The sequence below is a fragment of the Vulpes lagopus genome, chromosome 18, assembly GCF_018345385.1.
Source record: "Vulpes lagopus strain Blue_001 chromosome 18, ASM1834538v1, whole genome shotgun sequence".
Taxonomy (NCBI): Eukaryota; Metazoa; Chordata; class Mammalia; order Carnivora; family Canidae; genus Vulpes; species Vulpes lagopus.
Genome location: NC_054841.1, coordinates 42,722,991 through 42,743,847, shown reverse-complemented (window position 1 = coordinate 42,743,847; position 20,857 = coordinate 42,722,991). Strand labels below are relative to the sequence as shown.

Genomic DNA, 20,857 nt, shown 5'->3' with positions numbered 1-20,857 from the left:
TTGAGGGCCCTCGTCTGAGGGATACAGACAACAGTTTGGGCAAGAAGCTGCAGTAGTTGGAGAAGCTGCATCAGGGAGGGAACAGTTGAGCTGGGTCTTAGTGGGGGGGCAATACTGAGGGGGGAGGGAAGCAGAAGGGTGTTGGTGGTGATGGAGGTGTTGAGGCAGGCAATGACCAACTCTTCCTGTTAATGATGTGTGTATGGAAATAAGGTTATTAGGCCCTTTTGTAAATAGCAGAGCAATTGGATCAAGCTTCTAAAGGATTTGATTTGGTAGCTTGGAAACCTTTGATGAATCTATCAGATCTGGTGTTTTCACCACTTACTTATAGATTCCTTTTTCTTCCTTAGAGGCTGCTAACATGGTCGAGGGAACATGGGACCAGAAGCCCAGGGCCTGGGGTTTGGAAGCTGTGGGATGCTGACCAAGGCTCTTTCCAAAATGATCATTTTGTTTGTTCATACTCCAGTGGGTTAGAGGCTGAAGCATGGCCCGGCAAGGCAGTTCTACCCTGGGAGGAGTGGCCGGAGCCACTTAGGGGCTGGCAGCCATGGGCTGAGCTGGAAGGCCACGGAGGTTTTAGCTGGCTCCTCAGTGCCTCTCTGAGTGGCCTTGCCCTCCACATGGCTGCTTGGACTTCCTCGAAGCATCGGATGTCTTACATGGCAGCTGGCTTCCAAGAGGGAATGTGTGGAAACTTTAAAGTCTTTTTGTGTTGGTTTTGGTTTTACAGAGAGAGAGCAGAATGTGCATGAGCTGGGGGAGGGGGCAGAGAGAGAAGGAGAGAGAATCCCAAGGAAGCCCCATGCTTGCTCAGCAGGGGGCCACAAGGAGACAGTCTCAATCTCACAACCCTGAGATCATGACCTGAATTGAGATCAAGTCGGATGCTCCACTGACTAAGCCACCCGGGTGCCCCAGCTGCTAAGTCTCTTAAGACCTAGAATTTACACAGGCCCTGCCCAGATCCCAGGGGAGAGGAAATGGTTTCCATCTCTTGATGGATGGAGCAGCATGCAGGCAGGGAGGAAGGAATTGACTGTGTCTGTCTTTGGGGACTCTGTAGGACAGGCTCCCCGACGTCTCCAGGACCTGGACCCCTTACTGCTCTTTCTCCTCAGCCCTGGCCCTCCTCTCAATCGTCCAGGCTGGCTGCTGGAGCTCTAGCCAGCGGGAAGGAGTAAAGGAGAATGAGGGCACCACCTTCACCTTCCCCCATGGAAGGAGTATATTTCATTAGGGACTTGTTGTCAGGCTGGCAAGTGTAGACATTTAGCTGGGGGCTGTTGTAGACATTTAGCTGGGGGCTGTTGGACCCAGAAATCAGAAGTCTATTCTGAGGAAGAAGGGGGAGAATCAATGATGGGGAAAGCTGCCGGTTGTTTCTCTCGCCTTCCCCAAAGCCAAGAAGACCCTCTGGGAAGTGTTAGGAGTCAGGAACCCCAGGCTGGGCAAGCCTGGAGACATAGGGAGGTGCACTCCCAGGCTGAGCCCACCTGGTGTGCCCACTCTGCACCAGGACCCTCACCCTCTCTCTCTCCCTGTCCCAGTTCACCACAGGCACGTGCAGCGACCCAGCGGCCCACAACTGTGAGCTGTGCGGCAAGGGCTTCCGCCTGCAGCGCATGCTCAACCGCCACCTCAAGTGCCACAACCAGGTGAAGAGGCACCTGTGCACCTTCTGTGGCAAGGGCTTCAATGACACCTTTGACCTGAAGAGGCACGTCCGCACGCATACAGGTGAGGAAGGGGGCGTGTGCTTCGTGGTTGTTTTTGTCCTCCTGGCCAATGGAGTTCCTGCTCCTTCACCACCAAAGAACCAGATCAAGAGCATGGGGCGGTATCAAATTTCAGGAAAGATTGAAGGCTGGGGGCATTTGAGGCCAGCACCTCTGGGCTCACCTCCTGGTTGTGTCAGCACCAGCTGAGTCACCTTGTGCCCATCAAGCCTCTTTTCTGACAGTTTTCACGTCTGTAAGATGTGGTAATGGTCCAAGTTCTAGGACCACTCAAGACAGATCACTGGCTGGGAGTGTTCTGAGGATTTGTGAAGTTGGACACAAGGCTAGGGGCATAGCTCAGCCCTCATCCAACTGATTGCTAGTGTGGGTTCTCATGCCACTGGTGGTGTCTTCTGCCCCTTTGTTGGGATGCAAGCCTGTCTCAGAATGATTTCCTAAGAGCTCAAAAAGAGAAGGAAATGTTCGGCTCGTATGTGAGGCTGGCAAGTGTCTTCCTTCCTTCATTCCTTGCTCAGTTTCCTGACTTACAAAGCGTGGATCTGGGTCCTTACCAGCTCAGTTTACAGAGAATCCTAGAGGTGCCCATTGATCTCTCTCCCAGCCCTCTGACTAGTTAAGGCCTCTTTAGCTGTCATTTGGAAACATCTGGCCTCTAGGCTGCCCTTTGAGGTCCACTTGAAAAGAGAGCTCTTTGGAGGATGATTCTAAGGATGCCATTTCCTTGCTGAAAGTCTCCAACTCTGGGCGAGATGAAATCCAGACTCCTCATCTTGATGGGCTTCATGTAAAGCTCCTTACAATCTGAGTTGCATCTTCAAATCCCCGTCCTGTCCTGTCCCATCCTATCCTATCCCATTTCGTCTCATTTAAACCCATCCCTTCCTAACCATTCAACCCCGTCCTGGTCATGACCCATTCTCCCGATAGTCCCATAGCATTTATTATCTATAGTCTCCTGATCCTCAAACCCTTTCAGAGTTTGGGGTTTCCTTTGGCATCTTGGGATAGGAAAGTGTCCACTCCTCCCTCCAGATGGAGTTCCCTGTTCTTTAATTCTCACACAGGGCCCCCCTCTCTGATCCTCCGTATTCAGATTTCTTTTATAGCTCTTATCACACTGTTTTGTGCTGGCCAGGAGCTGTTTCCCAGCCAGAGTGTCATCCACTTGAGAGAGTGGGGTGGCACACCCAAGAGTTTCTTTTTCCTTTTAAGAAACCTTTTCTCAAGTGGATTTTTCATTTGAATGTAGCATGCATCCAGAGGAGCACACAGATCATAAATGTACAGTTTGACAAGTTTAGGAATTTTCACAAAATGAACACACCCACGTAACTAGCACTGAGATCCAGGAACAGAATACAGCAGTCCCCCTTATCCACGGGGATACATTCCAAGACTTTGGTGGATGTCTGAAATCCCAGGTAGTGCCAAACCCTATATATTCTATGCTTTTTCATATATATATATATGTATATATATATACACACACCTATGATCAAGTTTAATTTACATATTAGGCATAGCAAGCGAATAACAACAATAACTGGTAATAAAATAGAACAATTATAGCAGTATACTGTAATAAAATTTAAGTGAATGTGGTCTCTCTTTCTCAAAATATCTTATTATACCAAACTCCCCCTTCTTCTTGTGATGATGTGAGGTGATAAAATGCCTGCAAGATGAGATGAAGCGGGGTGAGTGACGCAGACATTGTGATGTAATGTTAGGCTACTGACCTTCTAATGATACGTTAGAAGGAGGATCATCTGCTTCTGGGCTGCGGTTGACCATGGATAACTGAAATCGCTGATCGCTGAAAACAAAGCCACTGATAAGGGGGACTGCCATACTTCCAGCCCCCAGAAGTCACGGCTTCTCCCTCTGTCGCTGTCACCTTTCCTCCAAGAGGCACCACTAGTGTGACTTGTAACAGCATGGATGACTGTCTGGTTTTGAGCATGGTAGAAATGGAATCATATAGTGTGTACTCTTCTGGGCCTGGCTGTAAAGCTTCTTTATTAGTCCCTAGCACCAGGGAATCAGTGAAAGTTTGATCTCTGTGTGGCCAGGCTAGCTCCTTAGGGTGGCACAAGGAGAATACTTAGTGATGGGCCAGGGGTCCTGTGGGTGGTAGAGCATCCTGAGGGGAGGCAGGTGGAGCGTTCTGTAGGATGTGGGGAGTCCTGTATGTGGTGGAAGGTCCAAGGCTATCAGTGGACCCATCAAGTGGCTGGGCTCGAAGACAGCTGACCCAAGGGGCTGGAGGAAGTTGGGGACTCCTCACTCAGTCATCTGTCACTGGCTGTCCTGGAGTGTTTCTTGGCTTTCCATCTCTGTCTGAAGATGTTCTTGAGGACGTGGCCTGCTTCTCCTGAAACTCTTTGCCTGGTGGGCACAGTGATTACCCCCTGACCCTGACCTTTAAGACAAAGTGAAGTGGGCTCAGGGGTCATTGCCGGCTGATTGGAGTAAAGCACTAAGCCCATGGGGTTGCCTCATCTGTGACTGAGTTGACTCTGTTAATGGAAATATCAGGGACTGACTGCTTCTCTGAGAAGAGTTTGCAGGTTGAGTCAGTTGCACTGTGCTTAAAAACTACAGATCAGAGCTAGCTGATTGTGCAACCTTGTCTCAATTTTTTAAATCTTTTTTTTGGGGGGGGCGGGTATCTTAGTTTGTCCATTTCTAAAGTGGGCATAGGTTTAGTACCGATCACCGAAAATAATGGTTGTGTGGTTTCAGGATAATAATTGCATATAAAGTGCTTCATACATCATAAGCACTTAGTAAATATTAACTATTATTAGTAGTAAACGTTCAAATAATTGGCAGAGGTTTCCTGAGACCCTGCTATGTGACAGGCCCTAGGATTCCCCTCTGTGCTCATGGAGAGCTCAGCTGGCATGGGGTGAAATAACTCAGACATCTGACTGTCACAGGAGAAAAAACTGCAGAGGTGTTAAGCAAGAAAAAGTAGCCCAAGCCTGTGGGGGGCCTGGCAGGTGCATTGTTTCGGCCAGGGCACCAGGGAGACTTCTCAGAGGAGGTGTCCTTTTGGCCGGTCTTAAAGGATGAGCCAGATCTCCACAGCTAGATAGAAGGAGGAAGGGCCTCGCAAATGCCAAGTTGTCTGAGTTTGGGTTGCAGACCCTGACCTAAGGATTTGATTGTAAGCAGTTTATTTGGGAGGTGATCTCAGGAGGCCCTGTGAGGGGTTACAGAGGGTGGGGGGGAGACAGCCAATAGAAGCAAGCTAATGAGCACGTTATCACTGTGAGCAACTGGGGCTCAACCCCACTGGGGATGCCCTGGAGAACCACATAGAATGCACCAGAGAATTGCTCCAGGGATGAGGAAGCTGGCGTATTTATCCAGCAACTCCCATCCCTCCTTGATGGGCATCCATCCTGGGGCCTCATTTCCTAGGCAGCTCTTCCCTCCAGCAGCGAGATGCAGGAAGCCACCGACTTTCCTGGAACTGAGGTGACCCAGTGGAAGGCTGGGGAGTGAGCAAGTGAGGAAGATGGCTTGGCAGAGACTGGGAGTCTCTGCAGAGGGTGACACAGCTTCTTCAGATGGCAGCAAGCTGCGAGTAGTCACTTGCCTTCATGCCAAGCCCTCAGCATTTATCTTGCTATCTCAACCCCAAGGAGTTCACAAGCCCCACCTCACAGATAAGGAGACCAGGCTCAGGGTGGTCAAATAACCATAGGTGGTGGAGTTGAGAACCAGACCAGCTCCATGCTGGAGTTCATGGTTTTCCATTTTGTCAGTCCCCTTCTCTGTCCCCTTCACCTCCCAGTGCCTTCCTTTTTTTTTTTTAAATATATATTTTTTAAATTTCTATTTATTTATGATAGTCACAGAGAGATAGAGAGAGAGGCAGAGACACAGGCAGAGGGAGAAGCAGGCTCCATGCACCGGGAGCCCGACGTGGGATTCGATCCCGGGTCTCCAGGATCGCGCCCTGGGCCAAAGGCAGGCGCCAAACCGCTGCGCCACCCAGGGATCCCTCCCAGTGCCTTCCTCACTCAGTTTTCTCCCTGAGGCTGGGGGCTCGCCAGCCCACCCCATTCCAGTTAGCAGAAGCTTACTTGCTCTGCAAGAATGTGAGGTGAGGGGACACTCAGGCGTGGCACAGACTTCGCACTGCAGCCTGGCAGTGAGCAGGTTGCACAGAAGCCCAAGTGTGCGTGTTTGGTGGCGCCAACACACCCATTCAGTGAGCGAGGAAGACTCAGACTCCTGACTGAGCTCTTCCATCTCTTTCTCCTCAAAGGTGACATTCCTAGTGACTCATAGAGCGGCTGAAAGTTACTGAAGTTGATGAATCATAATGTCTTCCACCTAGTGTTTTCCACAGTTTACCCATGAAGGGGGGCATCTAAGAGGGGGAAAATGCAGCCATCCCAGCCACAGCAGGCCCCGGCCACAGGTAGCCTCCAAGCCCCCAACCTGCAGCTGGTCCGGCTGAGATGTGCTGTTACGTGTAAAACCAACACCAGATTTTGAAGATTGAATGCAAATTAAGAATGTAAAACACCTCAGTATTTAATGTTGATTCCACGCTGGAATGCTAATATTTTGAAGACGGTGGGTTAAACAAAATATATCATTAAAATTGCATCTGTTTTCTTTTTACTTATTTTTACTTAACCTTTTTAAAAAAGATTTTACTTATGTATTCGTGAGAGACACAGAGAGAGAGAGAGAGAGGCAGAGACATGGGCAGAGGGAGAAGCAAAGAGGGGGAACTTGATCCCAGGATACGCCCTGAGCCAAAGGCAGATGCTCAACTGCTGAGCCACCCAGGAGTCCTTCTTTTTACCTCTTTTTAGAGAGAGAAAATGCATGCATAAGGGGGGTGAGGAGTGGGGAGGGAGGGGCAGAGGCAGAGGGAGAATCTTAAGCAGGTTCTACACCCACCGTGAAGTCCGGATGCGGGGCTTGGACCCTGAGATCATGACCTGAGTCAAAATCAAAAGTCGGATACTTAACCAGCTGAGCCACCCAGGTGCTCCGCTTTTTACTTATTTTAATGAGGCTATTGGGCATTGTGAGATTACAAAATGGCTTGCATTTTAATTTCTGTTGGATAGCATAGCCTGTAAGATCGAATCTAGAGAAAAAAAAGATCGAATCTAGAGATAACGATTTAAAAATTTTTCAACCATAGTTTTGACTTTTAAAGTGATCAACAAGTAGAATTACAGAAATATCTTGAACCTGTTTTTCCTGCCCTGGGCTTATTTGCTGCTGGAGATGTGCCTCCAGGTAATAAGGGACCAAAATGAGGAGCAAAGGGCTTACTTCAGCAAACTGAAAAAGGAGTCCTGGCTCTTGGGGTGTGGTCATGCCAGCAGCTGGAGGACCCACCACAGCATCCTGGTGAGCTCTACACAAAACAGTTAATCAGTTAAAAGGTCAAAAATTTGGGATTCTCAACATTTTTAAAGTTTGTGCAAACAACCTCACTGGTTCCAAAGATCTTACCAGAATTCTGCGAATTGGGTCTTGATTAAGCTATGAAGGTTGGATTTTTTGCTATTGACGATAACAAGTAAATGTATTTAGAGCAGAAGCAAAGATGTGTGAACACAAATACGGTAGACACAGTTGAGTGAAGATTACGTTTGTTTACAGTCTGATTAGACCAGTCATGACTGATTGAAAGCCTGACCTGAGATCAGTATCCATGCAGTGGGCAAAGCGAGTGGCACAGAGAGCCAGGATGAATCTCTCCTCCCCCACATCTCCTGTCCTGTGCTGAGAGGGACAGGGCATCTAAGGAAAGACTCAGAATACCAGGAGACCTCTTGAAAGAGACCCAGGGAAACCAGAGCCTGTAAATGTCTTACCTTAATATCCAAGTGGATGAAAGAAAAGATTAAGATTTTTTTTTTGGATGACTTCACCGAAAAAAGTAACTCAGAGGGTGTGTGTTTGTGTGTGTGTGTGAGAGAGAGAGAGAGAGATGGGGAGAGGAGATGTTAGTCAAATGACATCTGATTCAAGGTTGGAAAACAGAAACTGATGCACCAAAAACACTTAATGATTTGTGAAAATAGATCAGCGAGCAAACAAGGGGCTTTTTTCAATCCAGACTGTCTTGGTTCCCTAGAAGCAGCTTCCAAGCTGGTGATTCTTATAAAATGATTTCTTGGGGGAGGGCTGTCAGAGGAAACCTGTGAATGGGGTGGGGGAGGGGAGCAAGATAGGGCAGGGGCAGGGGGTGAGCAGACATGTGGCCTTAGTCTGGTCCCCTGGGGGTTCTCTAGTGTGAATGGCACTATAGGCAAGTGGGGGCCATTTCGATGCCATCAGATATTGGCTGAGGGCAGCCACTCCCCTGGGCTGGGAGGTCAGTTGCCCATGCCCATCCCTTGGAGAAAGGGACAGCCGGTAGCTGTTAGCAACACACATGGTAGATGCAGAATGAAGTACCTCAGAAACAGGGTCTGCAAAGGGACTGGCAGCAGCCACCACACACATAGTGGAGGAAACTGCTGTATTTGAGTGGGATTGACAGGTCCACTAAGGCTAGTGTGGGAGATTATGGTCAAAATAGAGAGAGGCAAAAAAAAAAAAAGAGAGAGAGAGAGGCGGGGATGCCTGGCTGGCTCAGTGGTTGAGCAACTAACTGCCTTGGGCTCAGGGCGTTATCCCAGGGTCCTGGGATCAATTCCCACTTCGGGATCCCTGTGGGGAGCCTGCTTCTCCCTCTGCCTGTGTCTCTGCCTCTTTCATAAATAAATAAATAAAATATTTTTAAAAATAGAGAGAGGGGGCCATGAGCTTTAAAGAAACAAATGGATATTCAGTTTGCTGCCCGTGAAAAACATCATGGGCCTGTTTTTTTAAAGACAATTCTTTTGGATTTGTTTAAATGTTTAGGTTGAACCAACCAGGATGCATCCTAGGATTTGCCACCCATGGAAGGAAATGATTTGTTTCTTAGGGGGAGAGCTGTAAAGGGTACACACACCTGTGGGGTCCCCAGCTCAGACTTTATGGGGTTGTGCCATGAGGTAGCACCCATGTTAGTCATAACTTTATGACTTTGGAATAAAGAAGCCCGTTCAAGGCGCCTGCCATACCTGTGCTAGCTTCTAGGCTCCAGAGAGAGAAGCTGAGGAATGTAGATTCGAGAGCCGGGAAGTGGGGAGGGGGCGCGGGTCAAAGCTGAAGTTAGTATCTGCCCCACCCCTGAGACGCCCTCTGGCCTGATCTTCCGTCGGCCACATTGAGAGGGCCAGGAAGGCAAACAAATCCCATCTTGATTGAAGAAGAGGAAACAATGGTGTCTTTGTTTGGAGCCACCAGGTAGGATTGACTGGTAGGGGGGAAGGGGGGAAATGCAGATTGGGAGAATTTTGGAGTGGGGCAGATGGCAGGAAAAAAAGAAAGTAAACTCCACCCCTAGGGAGTTGAAGGGTTGTGTGGTGGGATCACCTCCTTCACTCATCAGGCTGTCCCTGCTCTATTTCATTCTGGAGTCTCACCCACCTTAGTGCTCTGGAGGAAGGGCCAACCTTGCTCAGCCTGCAGTGGGATACCAGGAACGGGAAAACATGCCCACACCAACCATCAGTAACCTACGGACACCCACACAGCAGGAGGCCTCTGAAAACCCACACATCACACATCAGCTACTTGTTCCATGAGCGCTGGATAGATATGGCTGAACCCCTCCAAACCTCAGTGTTTTCATTCTTTCACCTTTTTTGCTAAAAAAGTAATATGAAAGGGAAAAGAAGTAAGCCTTCCTCCCCCTGCCAAGCCCCAGTTCCACACTGAAAGCAAACCACCATTTAAGTTTTTCCCCCAGAAGTTGTTAATACACACTGCTTTTTTCATGTCATATATATCTTGGACACTGTATTATATCTGCACGGGTAGACACACCTCTTAAATAATTGTCAGAGCATTTTTTAATACGAGATTATGACAATTTCAAATGTGGAGGCACCATCATTTCCCCTTGTCCCAACTAAGCAACTTGTTTCCATTCTCAGACTTTTCTTTCCTTCCTTCCTTCCTTCCTTCCTTCCTTCCTTCCTTCCTTCCTTCCTTCCTAAAATGTCAGACTGCCATGAATATTCTTATACATCTTTTGTCTACCAGTGTGAGTCTTTCTGTAGATAATTTCCCTAAAGTGGGCCAGAGGGTAGACAAACAACAGTCTTTGATGGGCATGGCCACATTGCCTCCCAAGGAGGCTGCCCTAAATACTCACTCCCACAAGGAGCTTCTTGCTAAAGTTCATGTTTGTATAATAATGGAGCATGTAGCTAAGGCATGGAAAGCAAGCAGAAAGCACCAGTAGCAAAGAATTTTCTTTGGAGGTGTATGATTTGAAGCTTGATTTTGGTAATAGGAAAGACAATTTGAGGAGAAGAAACGCTTTTGGATAACCCAATGCAGTATTTTTTGGATGAGGTCAGAGCCCATAGGGTACAATGTTCAAAAGGGTTGCTGGCGGAGGAGGTCTCCACCCCTTCTTCCCGCCAGACACCTAATGACTACATTGAAAACAATTATCCCCTTTTTCTTTCAATGTAAAATAAGCAACATACCCCAAAGTGCATGCAAATACAAGTGTATATACAGATCCTATGTAAAGACAAATACTATGCATGTCCCCAGCAACCAGTTTATGAATAGGACGTATTTGTGTCCTGTAAACTCTCAGAGCTCTATTCCACTGGGTGCTTAATATGTGCTGGGCCCTTTGCAGGTGATGGGTCCATTAATCCTCAGAGCAACCTAACAAGGGGGTATGAATGTTATCCCCATTTATTTATTTACTCACGAGAGACACTGAGGTTTGGAGGGGTTCAGCCATATCTATCCAGCGCTCATGGAACAAGTAGCTGATGTGTGATGTGTGGGTTTTCAGAGGCCTCCTGCTGTGTGGGTGTCCGTAGGTTACTGATGGTTGGTGTGGGCATGTTTTCCCGTTCCTGGTATCCCATTGCAGGCTGAGCAAGGTTGGCCTTTCCTCCAGAGCACTAAGGTGGGTGAGACTCCAAAGTTGGGGAGGCCTTGGCATCTGTCCTCTTTGCCCAGGCATTCTCTCTGGCCACCTTTGTCTCCCACCCACCCCCGAGTTCATGGGGGGATGGTTGCTGCAGGAGGAAGCGGTTTGTTTTCAAGCCCAGAAAGGATCACCCTGGAGGCTGCTGCATGACAGTGTCTGCACCAGTGAGCAAGGGATGAATGTAGTATTTCCAGAGAGGGGAGGTGAAGCATGTGTGCCAAAGCCAGAATTGCCCCAACTGGAACTTCTGGTGCCTGCTCTCTTCCATACATCTTGGTGTCTGCAAGTCCCCTATCCAACCAGCCAGGCTCACATCCCACTCTCCCTGAGAAAAGCCATCCAGCAGCAGTCATCCTCAAGCTATTGTCTGGACGATGCAAGGCTCTGGAATCTCTAGCCTTTGCTGTCTGGGCCTTGCTGGGTGCTCTGCCTGTGGAAGGTGCTCAGCTGACCTGTTGATGCAGGAGAAGCAGGTGTGCTCCTGGCATGCTCGCCTCTGCCAGGGGGCAGGGATCCAGCAGAGTCCTGGTCCACAGTCACTTCCCATCACCTTTTTGTGTCCCCAAGGGGGTAGGGTCTCCTAGAGCAGGATTGGAAGCCTCATTTTCCCTAGGGCCTGGGAGTTTGCTGCGGGTGTGTGTGTGTGTGTGTGTGTGTGTGTGTGTGTAAATGTGCCACTCTCGCCACATGTTTAGTTTGATGGTTTTTTTATTTTGTTTTGTTTTTAAAGATTTTATTTATTTACTCACGAGAGACACACACACACAGGGGCAGAAACACAGGCAGAAGGAGAAGCAGGCTCCCTGCAGGAAGCTCGATGCGGGACTCATCCCAGGACCCTGGGATCATGACCTGGGCCCAAGGCAGACGCTCAACCACTGAGCCACCCAGGCATCCCTAGTTTGATGTTTTTGTTTTTTGTTTTTTTTTATTTTTTTTTATTTTTTTTTATTTTTTTTTATTTTTTTTTTTTGTTTTTGTTTTTTTTAAAGATTATTTTAAAAAAAAAAGATTTATTTATTTATTTATTTATTCATGATAGACAGAGAGAGAGAGAGAGAGAGAGAGGCAGAGACACAGGCAGAGGGAGAAGCAGGCTCCATGCCAGGAGCCCAACGCCGGACTCGATCCCGGGACTCCAGGATCATGCCCTGGGCCAAAGGCAGGTGCTAAACCGCTGAGCCACCCAGGGATCCCCCCTAGTTTGATGTTTTAAGACAGTAGTGGGTTATTTCCAATAACTGTTGAAAGGAGTAACTGGTCTCTGGGTGAATTTCTGTTGTGATGAGCTGTGGGTTTGAAATCAGGTTTGTTGCTTGATCTGCCAGAGATTGGGGGAGCCCGCTGCTGGCATGGCGCAGAAGGCCTGAAGAGATACAAAGCCCTCTAACAGGCATGAGCATGAAACCCAAAGCAGCCCTCTTCCTTACATTTGTTTCTTAAATCTTTTTCTCTGGGCCAGGGCCAGTAGGGGCTCATTCATTCATTCCTTCATTTAAAAATTATTTACTGAGCACCTATTATGTGCCGAATGCCGAGGCTTGTAAAAGAATTTCTTATGTTCTGGCAGTTTTTCTAGAATGTGTGGAACATAATATAGACCTGCATTCTGCTTGAGTAGAATTTCATTGACCCAACACACTTTTCACCTGAATGTTACAGGATATGTTTCATGTGTGTACTTCTGGATGTGGACTGGATGAAAAATGAAAGCAATTTGGTTTGTTCAGTTGGTTGGATGGGGGCCGGGGAGTGGATATTTTTTCATTTCAACTTCCTTTATCATCTGTGTACTTCGTGAACAGGAGGGGCTCTCTTGCCCAATTCCGTGAGCCACCATTAAGGAAGTGAGGACTTTTAACCTTGGAGAGAAAATATTGGGACCAGGACTGCTTGCAGACCCCCTGAAGTGCTGTCTTCATGCCTCACTTGGTAGAGTTTGCCTGTGAAGCCCTCTGGTCCCAGACATTTGTTTGTTGGGAGTTTTTTGTTTATTGATTCAATCTCCTTGCTGGTAATTGGTGTATTCAAATGTTCTGTTTTCTTCCTGTTCAGTATCGGTCATGCCTAATTTGGTGTGTCTTTAGACCTGTGACTCCCAAAGAGGTCCCGGGACAAGCAAGCCTCTGCATCACCTGGGAATGCGCTAGAAACCTGGGAGTCCCAGCCCTATCCATCCCAGAATGAGAACCACCAGGGCTGGGGCCAGGAATCTGTGTTTTGGCAAACCCTCACCCGCCCTGCCCCCCTATCCCCCCCCACCCTGGGTTGGAGGACCACAGCACCACGTCCAATTTCGGGCTGGGGTGGGACCTGGGACTCTGCATTTACTACAAGCTCTCAAGTGGTGCAGTTCGATTATCCGTCTGAGGAGCACATGTTAGGACCCGGTTGTACAAGGCAGTCGGTCTATCTCTGGCTTGTGAAAGATGGCATTTGGGTATAGCAGTACAACAAAACACCCTGGTGCTGTTGAAAAGGAATGAAACCCAGCTGTAAGCACCAACATGGAAAAATCCTCCAGATTATTGTGGAGCTAAAAAAGTAGATTTTGAAAATATCTTAGGATAAGTTTGCTTCCACTAAAGCCAGGATAGTAAAAGCATGATAAATCCTATGTTTGTGTACAAAAATATTTAAACTTTTTTTTTTTTAATTTTTTATTTATTTATGATAGTCACAGAGAGATAGAGAGAGAGAGGCAGAGACACAGGCAGAGGGAGAAGCAGGCTCCATGCACCGGGAGCCTGACGTGGGACTCGATCCCGGGTCTCCAGGATCGCGCCCTGGGCCAAAGGCAGGCGCCAAACCGCTGCGCCACCCAGGGATCCCTATTTAAACATTTTTAAATGGGAGTTTTAATACAGCTCCTTTTCAATTTTTCAGTATATTTATTTCAACAATCAGAACAGAATGGGGAAAAAGAATAACCACTTAAAAAATACATGTAAAATCTCCCTGGAGTGCACGTCTTTCCTTTTGTTGCAAGCTCCAGGAGGGTATTGTCGGGTCTTGTCCTTGTTTAAGATTTTGATAACTTGTTCTTAGGGATATTTTTTTTTCAGTGTGTTTCAATTTTTGAAACATTTTCTAACTTGATTGATGAGTTTTTGGCCTGCCCTTAAATTTTGCTTTGGCGATTCCTGCACGGGATGACTCTGCAGGCCTCTGGGCTCTAAGATGGTCTGATGGTGGTGGCTGCCCCCCATCTGTTCCTGGTACCCCTGGCATGACACTCTTCCCTTACAGCCTACGTTAGGCCTTACACACATCAGTTTATGTGACACTCTAACCTCAGAGTCAGAATGAGTGCCCTTCGTGAAATAGGAAGGTCTGTGCTTTCATGAGGCTGAGCTCCCTGGTGTGGATGGCAGATGGGAACTATCCATCTAGAAGGCAATCCCCACGAATATTAGCCGGATGCTGAGGCCAGCATGAGATCTCGTTTGGAAATGCTTTCATAACTGTGGCAGATGCCACCCATGTCCAGCCCACGCCCCTGGCTCCTGCCGTTTCTGGGCACACCCATTGACGTTGTGACTGCCCACACCTGCAACTCTGCCTGACAGTGTTCTTGCTGGCACAAGCCGGGGAGGGAGAATCAGCACCACCCAGGGGCCGCCCCTGACAGTGCTGCTGGGGGTTGGGGGGACCCTAGCTGTAAGGGGCAGGATGACTCAGAGGTCAATGTCCTAACTTGTCCAGGGGAACTGGACTCTGGTTGCCCACAGCAGTGACCGCCTTGCTGTCCATACCTCATAGGACTCCTTCCTCTCCCAGCCCCCATGTCTTCGCTCACTTATAGGTACTGCTGGAATCTTTGTCAGAGGGTCTGTTTCCGGAAAACAACAACTAAACTAAAAACAAGTTTTGCTTTGCCCATTATAAAACCAAAACATTAAGGCATACAAGTGGGAAGACCAAAACCCTTCCTCCCAAAGCCAGGTGGTCTTTCTTTGCGAGGTTGGCATCCCTTTTTATGTTTGCTCATGGGGATGCTGTGAACCTTTGTAGACACACCTTGTTTCCTGTCTTAATCATTTTCCTCACGTCAAATTCCTGGTCGTGTGGATTTTTTTCCTCCCTATTTTTCCTACCCCTCCTACAACCGTTTATCCACTCTGTTCCACAGGTTTGACTTTTCCATGTACAGGTAGTACCATGCTGTATTTATCATTCTCTGTTGGTTTATTTCATATAATGCCCTCACCGTTCATCCACGATGTTGTAAATAGCAGGATTTCCTTTCTCGTGGCAGAATAATATTCCATTGTATAAATACACCACATCTTCTTTATCCATTCATTTGTTGATGGACACTTAGATTATGTGCGTGCCTTGGCTGTTGTGAATAATGCTGCGGTGAACACAGGTGTGCAGATGTCTCTTTGAGATCCTGTTTTCCTTTTCTTTGGATATGTATCCTAGACGTGGGATTTCTGATCATATGGTAGTGCTCTTCCTTTTTTTTTTTTTTTTTTTTAGATTTTATTTATTTATTCATGAGAGACACAGAGAGAGAGAGAGAGAGGCAGAGACTTAGACAGAGGGAGAAGCAGGCTCCCTGCGGGGAGCTGGATGCGGGACTTGATCTCGGGACTCCAGGATCACGACCTGAGCCAAAGACAGACGCTTAACCATTGAGCAACCGAGGTGTCCCTGGTAGTGCTATTCTTAATTTTTTGGGAAACCTCCATACTGATTTCCATAATGGCTGTGCCAGTTTACATTTCCACCACCAGTGCACAAGGGTTCCCTTTCCCCCACATCCTCAAGGACCCTTGCTATCTTTTGTCTTTGATGATAATCATTCTAACAGGTGCGAGGTGATATTTCATGGCAGTTGTGACTCACATTCTCCTGATGATCAACGGTGTTGAGCACCTTGTCATGTACCTGTTGGCTCTTTGCCTGCCTTCTTTAGAAGAGAGTCCGTTTAGTTCGCCCGGTTTTGAATCAGGTCATTTGGTTTTCTGCTATTGGGTTGTGCATCATGATTTCAAATGGCTTCATGGTTGGGAGGCTCTGGCTTGGTGGTGACCAACTGGTGATGTGTCTGCCCATCAACCTTGCAGGCATTCGCCCCTACAAATGTGACATCTGCAACAAAGCCTTCACCCAGCGCTGCTCCTTGGAGTCGCACCTGAAGAAGATCCACGGGGTGCAGCAGCAGTACGCCTACAAACAACGTCGGGACAAGCTTTATGTCTGTGAGGATTGTGGCTACACGGGGCCCACCCAGGAGGACCTGTACCTGCACGTGAACAGTGCCCACCCGGGCAGCGCCTTTCTCAAAAAGACATCCAAAAAACTAGCGGCTCTTTTGCAAACCAAGCTGATGTCCACACGCCAGGGGAATGCCAACCTGAGCGAGGAGGAGAAGTGAAGAGGAGGAGGAGCTGGGAGAAACTCCAGAGCTGGCACGTTGATAGGAATTTGGGGTTTGGAAGGTCCCCCACCGTACATGGGTTTCGTTCATTCCCCTGTCCTTCCAGGGCCTGAGCTGGGGGATCTGTTCTAATAAGGGTTGTCAATGATCATAGAGGAGCCAGGCCCCCCGTAACCCACATCCTGTTGAACAGTCACGTTAACAAAAGTTTGTGTTGATCATGATTGCTGTGAGGTGTTTTCCTTTTTTTCTTTTCTTTTCTTTCTTTCTTTTTTTTTTTTTTTTTTAATATGTGGAGACAGAGGTGTTCTTAGAGAGACTATCATTTATGGTGCCTTGAAATAAAAGTACTTCTACTTGCAGTGCTACTCAAGTAAGGAAAATGAATTTTATTATTCTGAAAGAGTTTAAAGGAATTATTTTAATAAATGAAATGTTCTCATGGAACTTCCCTTATAAAAACAAAACAGAGCACTGAGGGCTAGCTCCCTGTTTAGGGCTTCTTGTGACATTCGCTTGAAGTTGTTTGGGGTGGATGCTTGTGTATTGGCGGGTGAGTTCAAAGAAGCAACTCTTGAGCCCTTGGTAGCAGAGCAGATGAACAGGTGCCTCAAGGCTGATGGGCAGAGATGCCTGGGGTGGACGGAGAAGGTCACTCACCAACGCTTTCGTCACTTTTTGCGATCCTGGGGTTACTGTGGAGATGCTTCTGGGTTTTTGGGGCTGGGACTTGCTGGCTGCAAGTACTTGTCCCTTTGTTGAGTCTGGCAGTGGTGGAGAAGTGGCAAACGCTGGAGCGTGAGGAATGCTCGCTGGCCTGGTGCACACTGCTCTTGTGGGAGGGACAGCAGTCTCCTTTGGGGCATGTGACTGCTGAGTGCTGTGACCTTTGGCCACCTGCATCTCCTCACCTAGGAGGCCTGGCCCCAGAGGCCCAGGAGGTTAACGATAAAGCAGACCTGAGCCCAAGATAGGGTAAAAGAGAGGCAGCAGCCTATGGGGATGAGAGGTGGTTTCCAGGGTCCTTCTGTGATTGGGGGGTGGGGATAGCAGGAAGGGCCCAAACCGTCAGGGAATCATGGTGGCTGAGAGAGAGATTTTCCCCAGTCCCAGGTGCTGCCCAAACTGAGTGCTCATCTGCCCTGCCCTTTGGCCCTTCGGCTGCTTACCTCTGGTGCCCTGGGTCTGAGTTCCCCAGCCTCCTCTTCACCCTGGAAGTGGAAGGAAATCTTGTGTTAGGACCAGGCTGCTTCTTGGTCTGGGGAACATGTGGGTGATGGGGCCATTTCCAATTTCCTCCCTCCTCCTCCTCTGTTCCTTTCCTTCTTCTGCTTGCTTCCACCTCCCTCCTGGTTTCTCATTGCCCCCTCCTTTCCCACACCGTGGGCCAGGCATTCTGCCAAGACCTGGACAATTTCAGTGGCATGTCCTATAACTTGAGTTAGCATTTCTCTTGCAAGTCAGCTTTTTCTTTCTGAAGGAGGAAATAAACCCTTCTGTTGAGTACCTATGATGTTGGGCACCCAGCTGGGCACTGCCGTCTGCATAGTGTTCTCTGGAACAATTCTTGGAGCACACCTGGGGGGGGTCAGCATCCCAGTGCCCAGGAGCAGATGAGGCAGCCGCTGGGGCCATCCATTGGTGGCCAGAAGAGAGGGCCAGCTAAATCTGGTCAAAATCCCTTTTCCCTCTCCTCATCCTTAAGAAAGGAAAGAAAACTCCCCAGGTTCAATTTGGACTATGCAAGAGGCAGACACGAGACTAGGGCAGGCTTTGGGATCCTCAGTCCTCACCCCTTTGGGTTTTTCTGAATGGCAATGCTCAGTGGCACAGAGCCATCCTGAAGGGTCGACGTGGTCCTGCCCTGCCTCGAGTAAAAGTCCAGGTGCTTGGGCTAAGGCCACAGCACCCTGTGGTCTACATGGCCACGTTCAAGAATCTGCAGTGGCTGAGGATGGACTTGGGACCCATAGCAGCAGAGTGGGATGGCATGGTGGCTACTTGGTGAAGCCTCCTGGGACAGCTGGCATGGAGGGCTTGGCCCTGGCAGCAGCGGGCCAATTGCTGACATCACGTTGTGTCTCCTAGCACTTGATGCAGAGGAGAGAGTCTAGAAAGCATTTGATTTGCTTTCCTCAGTTATCTGGGTAATTGTGACAGCAAAAATGAGTATTCCTATAAGGAATTATTTAAACAACTAGCAGCTGGCCCGTAGCCTGTTTTGCACAGAGAGTTATGAACTAACGGACATGGTGTTCTCTTTAGGGATAGATTTTTATTTATTTATTTTTGAGACTTTTTTTTTTTTTTTTTTTAAAGTAAGCTCTATGCCCAAAATGGGGCTTGAACTCATGACCCTGGGATCAAGAGGCTTATGCTCCACTGATTGAGCCAGCCAGGCACCCTGGGGCAGATTTTTATTAAATAGAATTCTTGGTTGCGAATGTATTGGCTGACAAATCTAGGGTTGTTGTCCAGCTTCACGGATAGCTGGATCTAGGTGCCTAAATAATGTTATCACTCATCTTTCTCTCTGTCATATATCTAGTTTTCCCACAGGTGACTTCTTCCCCAGGCAGGCTCAAGTGCAGGTTCATTGCTCTGGACTTCTGTCCTATTGGACAGCAGCTCAGCAGAAGAAGGGTTTGTCTTTCAGCCAAAGATCTTGGCTGATGCTTCTTGTCTCTGATTGGCCTGATTTGGCTCTTGGGTCCTCCCCTAAGCCTTTCACTATGGTCTGGGAGACAGGGGCTTTGTGGGCCTAGGCCTGAGCCATATGTTCCTGCCTCCCCTGAAGCCGGGGTGGCATGAGCAGGTCAGCTATATCTGGGAGGGGAGTAGGAAAGTGGTTCCTGAGCAGAAAAGCCATGCCATGACCAGAGAGGAAATGGATGTTGGGCAGGTTTCCTAACTAGCACAAGCCACAGCTACCGTAACAAAGATTCCCCACCAATTCTGTGGCTTAAAGAAGAGAGAAGATTGTTTCTCACCTAGCAGTTCTGGATTGGCGGTGGCTCTCCTCATGCCATCACTCAGAGACCTGGACTTCTTTCCTTCATTGCCCCAGGGTGCTTTTAACATATGCATGGTTGAAACTGGATCTCTCCGCTGGTAGAATCGTTTTGGTTTGGATTTCTCCACAGATTCTGAGGCAAGGTTTCAAGTTCAAGGCAACTGCTTAGGAGGCAATCCCAGGACGCATCTGTAGTGGGAGTAGGGAAGCATGATGAGAAAGAGCAGATAGCTGTTAAGTGGAATATAATCAAGGAAGTTACTACTGTGGCAACTGGAGCTTGACCCTACTGGGGATTTCAGGGAAACAGTTAGACATGCCTTGGCGTTACCCCACTTGAGAGCATAGGAAACCATCTGTCCACTACCTTCCCGTCCTTTGGGATTTAGTTGAGGGCGCTTCCGGGCCCTTCCAACTTGCCCTGGTCAAGGATGCTTCACATGACAGGAAAAGCTCTGCAGAGTCACGGGGATTGACTGTAAGTAGTCTTCAGCACATAGAGCTGAATGCTGAGACCTGAGTAGGGTGTATGGGATGTGGCATGGGTCTGGTGTAGGTGTGAAAGTGTCACACCCACTATCCGGGGCTGCTGGCCCAGACATGGCATATAGCCCTTCCATTCCCATTCCACGGTGAGGATTTTGCTGTATTACCTAAGGGGGGGAAATGCAGCCTTCTCAGGGATTACGCTCTTGTGTGCCAGGACCAGGGAATGAATTGGGGTGGACATCTCGAAGTCTGCGACGGCCGGCAAAGCCAGCTGACATCCACCCTAGCCTCCTCCCAATCCTGTTTGCCTTTCCTGCTCTCCGCCAGTGGTCAGGAAATCCAGCGAATATGTCTGGAATCATGATTTAGCCAGAACGAGTTCTCAGGCTGGGGGGTCTCAGGACCTTAGGTCCATGGGTGGTGGGGATAAAAATACAGTCAACATTTTATATCCCTCCTTAGAAACCGTGTATTAACTTGTATGAAGTCCCGCCAGCAGTATTTTTGCTTTTGGTTGGTATTAGGCCAGCACAGTGTGGAAAATTATGCATGTGCTGGTCAGAAGTGCTGACTGGTGGTGCATTTTGGAGGAAGGGATCTGTTATCAGTTAATGTGGTTTATTTGGTTGATGTCTTAGGTTGAGTTTCTAGGAGCAGAGCCTGAGACAGGGATTCTGCGCTGAGTGATTTCTTGGGGGAGGTTGTCAGGAGAAGCCAGTAGGGATGAAATGGAAACCAGTTACAGCAGGAAGAAACCAGGCAAAGATGTGGGCTCAGCTGGAGTCTAGCCTCAGCCTGATCTCACGGGGACTTGGAGGGTAAATGGCACCATAGACGCTGGTCCTCCTTGAGGCTGGGAGACCAGTCCTTGCCTTTGGGTAATCCCTGGTTGGGAGGGGGTAAAGGACATGATCACTGGGCTATTTAGCTGCCAGTGCTCTAACCAACTGGGTGCTTAATCACAGGAATGGATTATTAGGAGTGAAAAAGCTTGAAGTCTGTAGGCTCTGGCTGTTTCTCCTTGGATTATTTATTTATTTATTTATTTATTTATTTAAGTAATCTTTGCAACCAACATGGGGCTTGAACTCAATCCCAAGATCAAAAGTCGCACACTTGTCCGACTGAGCCAGCCAGGTGCCCCTTGCGTAACTTTCTTGAATTTCTTTACTTGTATA

At 48.3% G+C, this 20,857-nt stretch overlaps 1 protein-coding gene across 5 annotated transcripts in view; it reads left to right on the top strand.

The window, feature by feature from the left end:
- OVOL2 (ovo like zinc finger 2) overlaps nucleotides 1-16,624 on the top strand; it is a 30,926-nt gene extending 14,302 nt beyond the window's left edge. For all 5 annotated transcript variants that reach the window (XM_041733453.1, XM_041733450.1, XM_041733449.1 and 2 more), the window contains 2 exons: nucleotides 1,554-1,743; nucleotides 15,864-16,624. In XM_041733453.1, the coding sequence (XP_041589387.1) occupies nucleotides 1,629-1,743; nucleotides 15,864-16,174 (426 nt within the window). In that variant the 5' untranslated portion in view covers nucleotides 1,554-1,628 and the 3' untranslated portion in view covers nucleotides 16,175-16,624. The remainder of the gene's footprint in view (nucleotides 1-1,553; nucleotides 1,744-15,863) is intronic.
- Nucleotides 16,625-20,857: the final 4,233 nt, after the last annotated feature.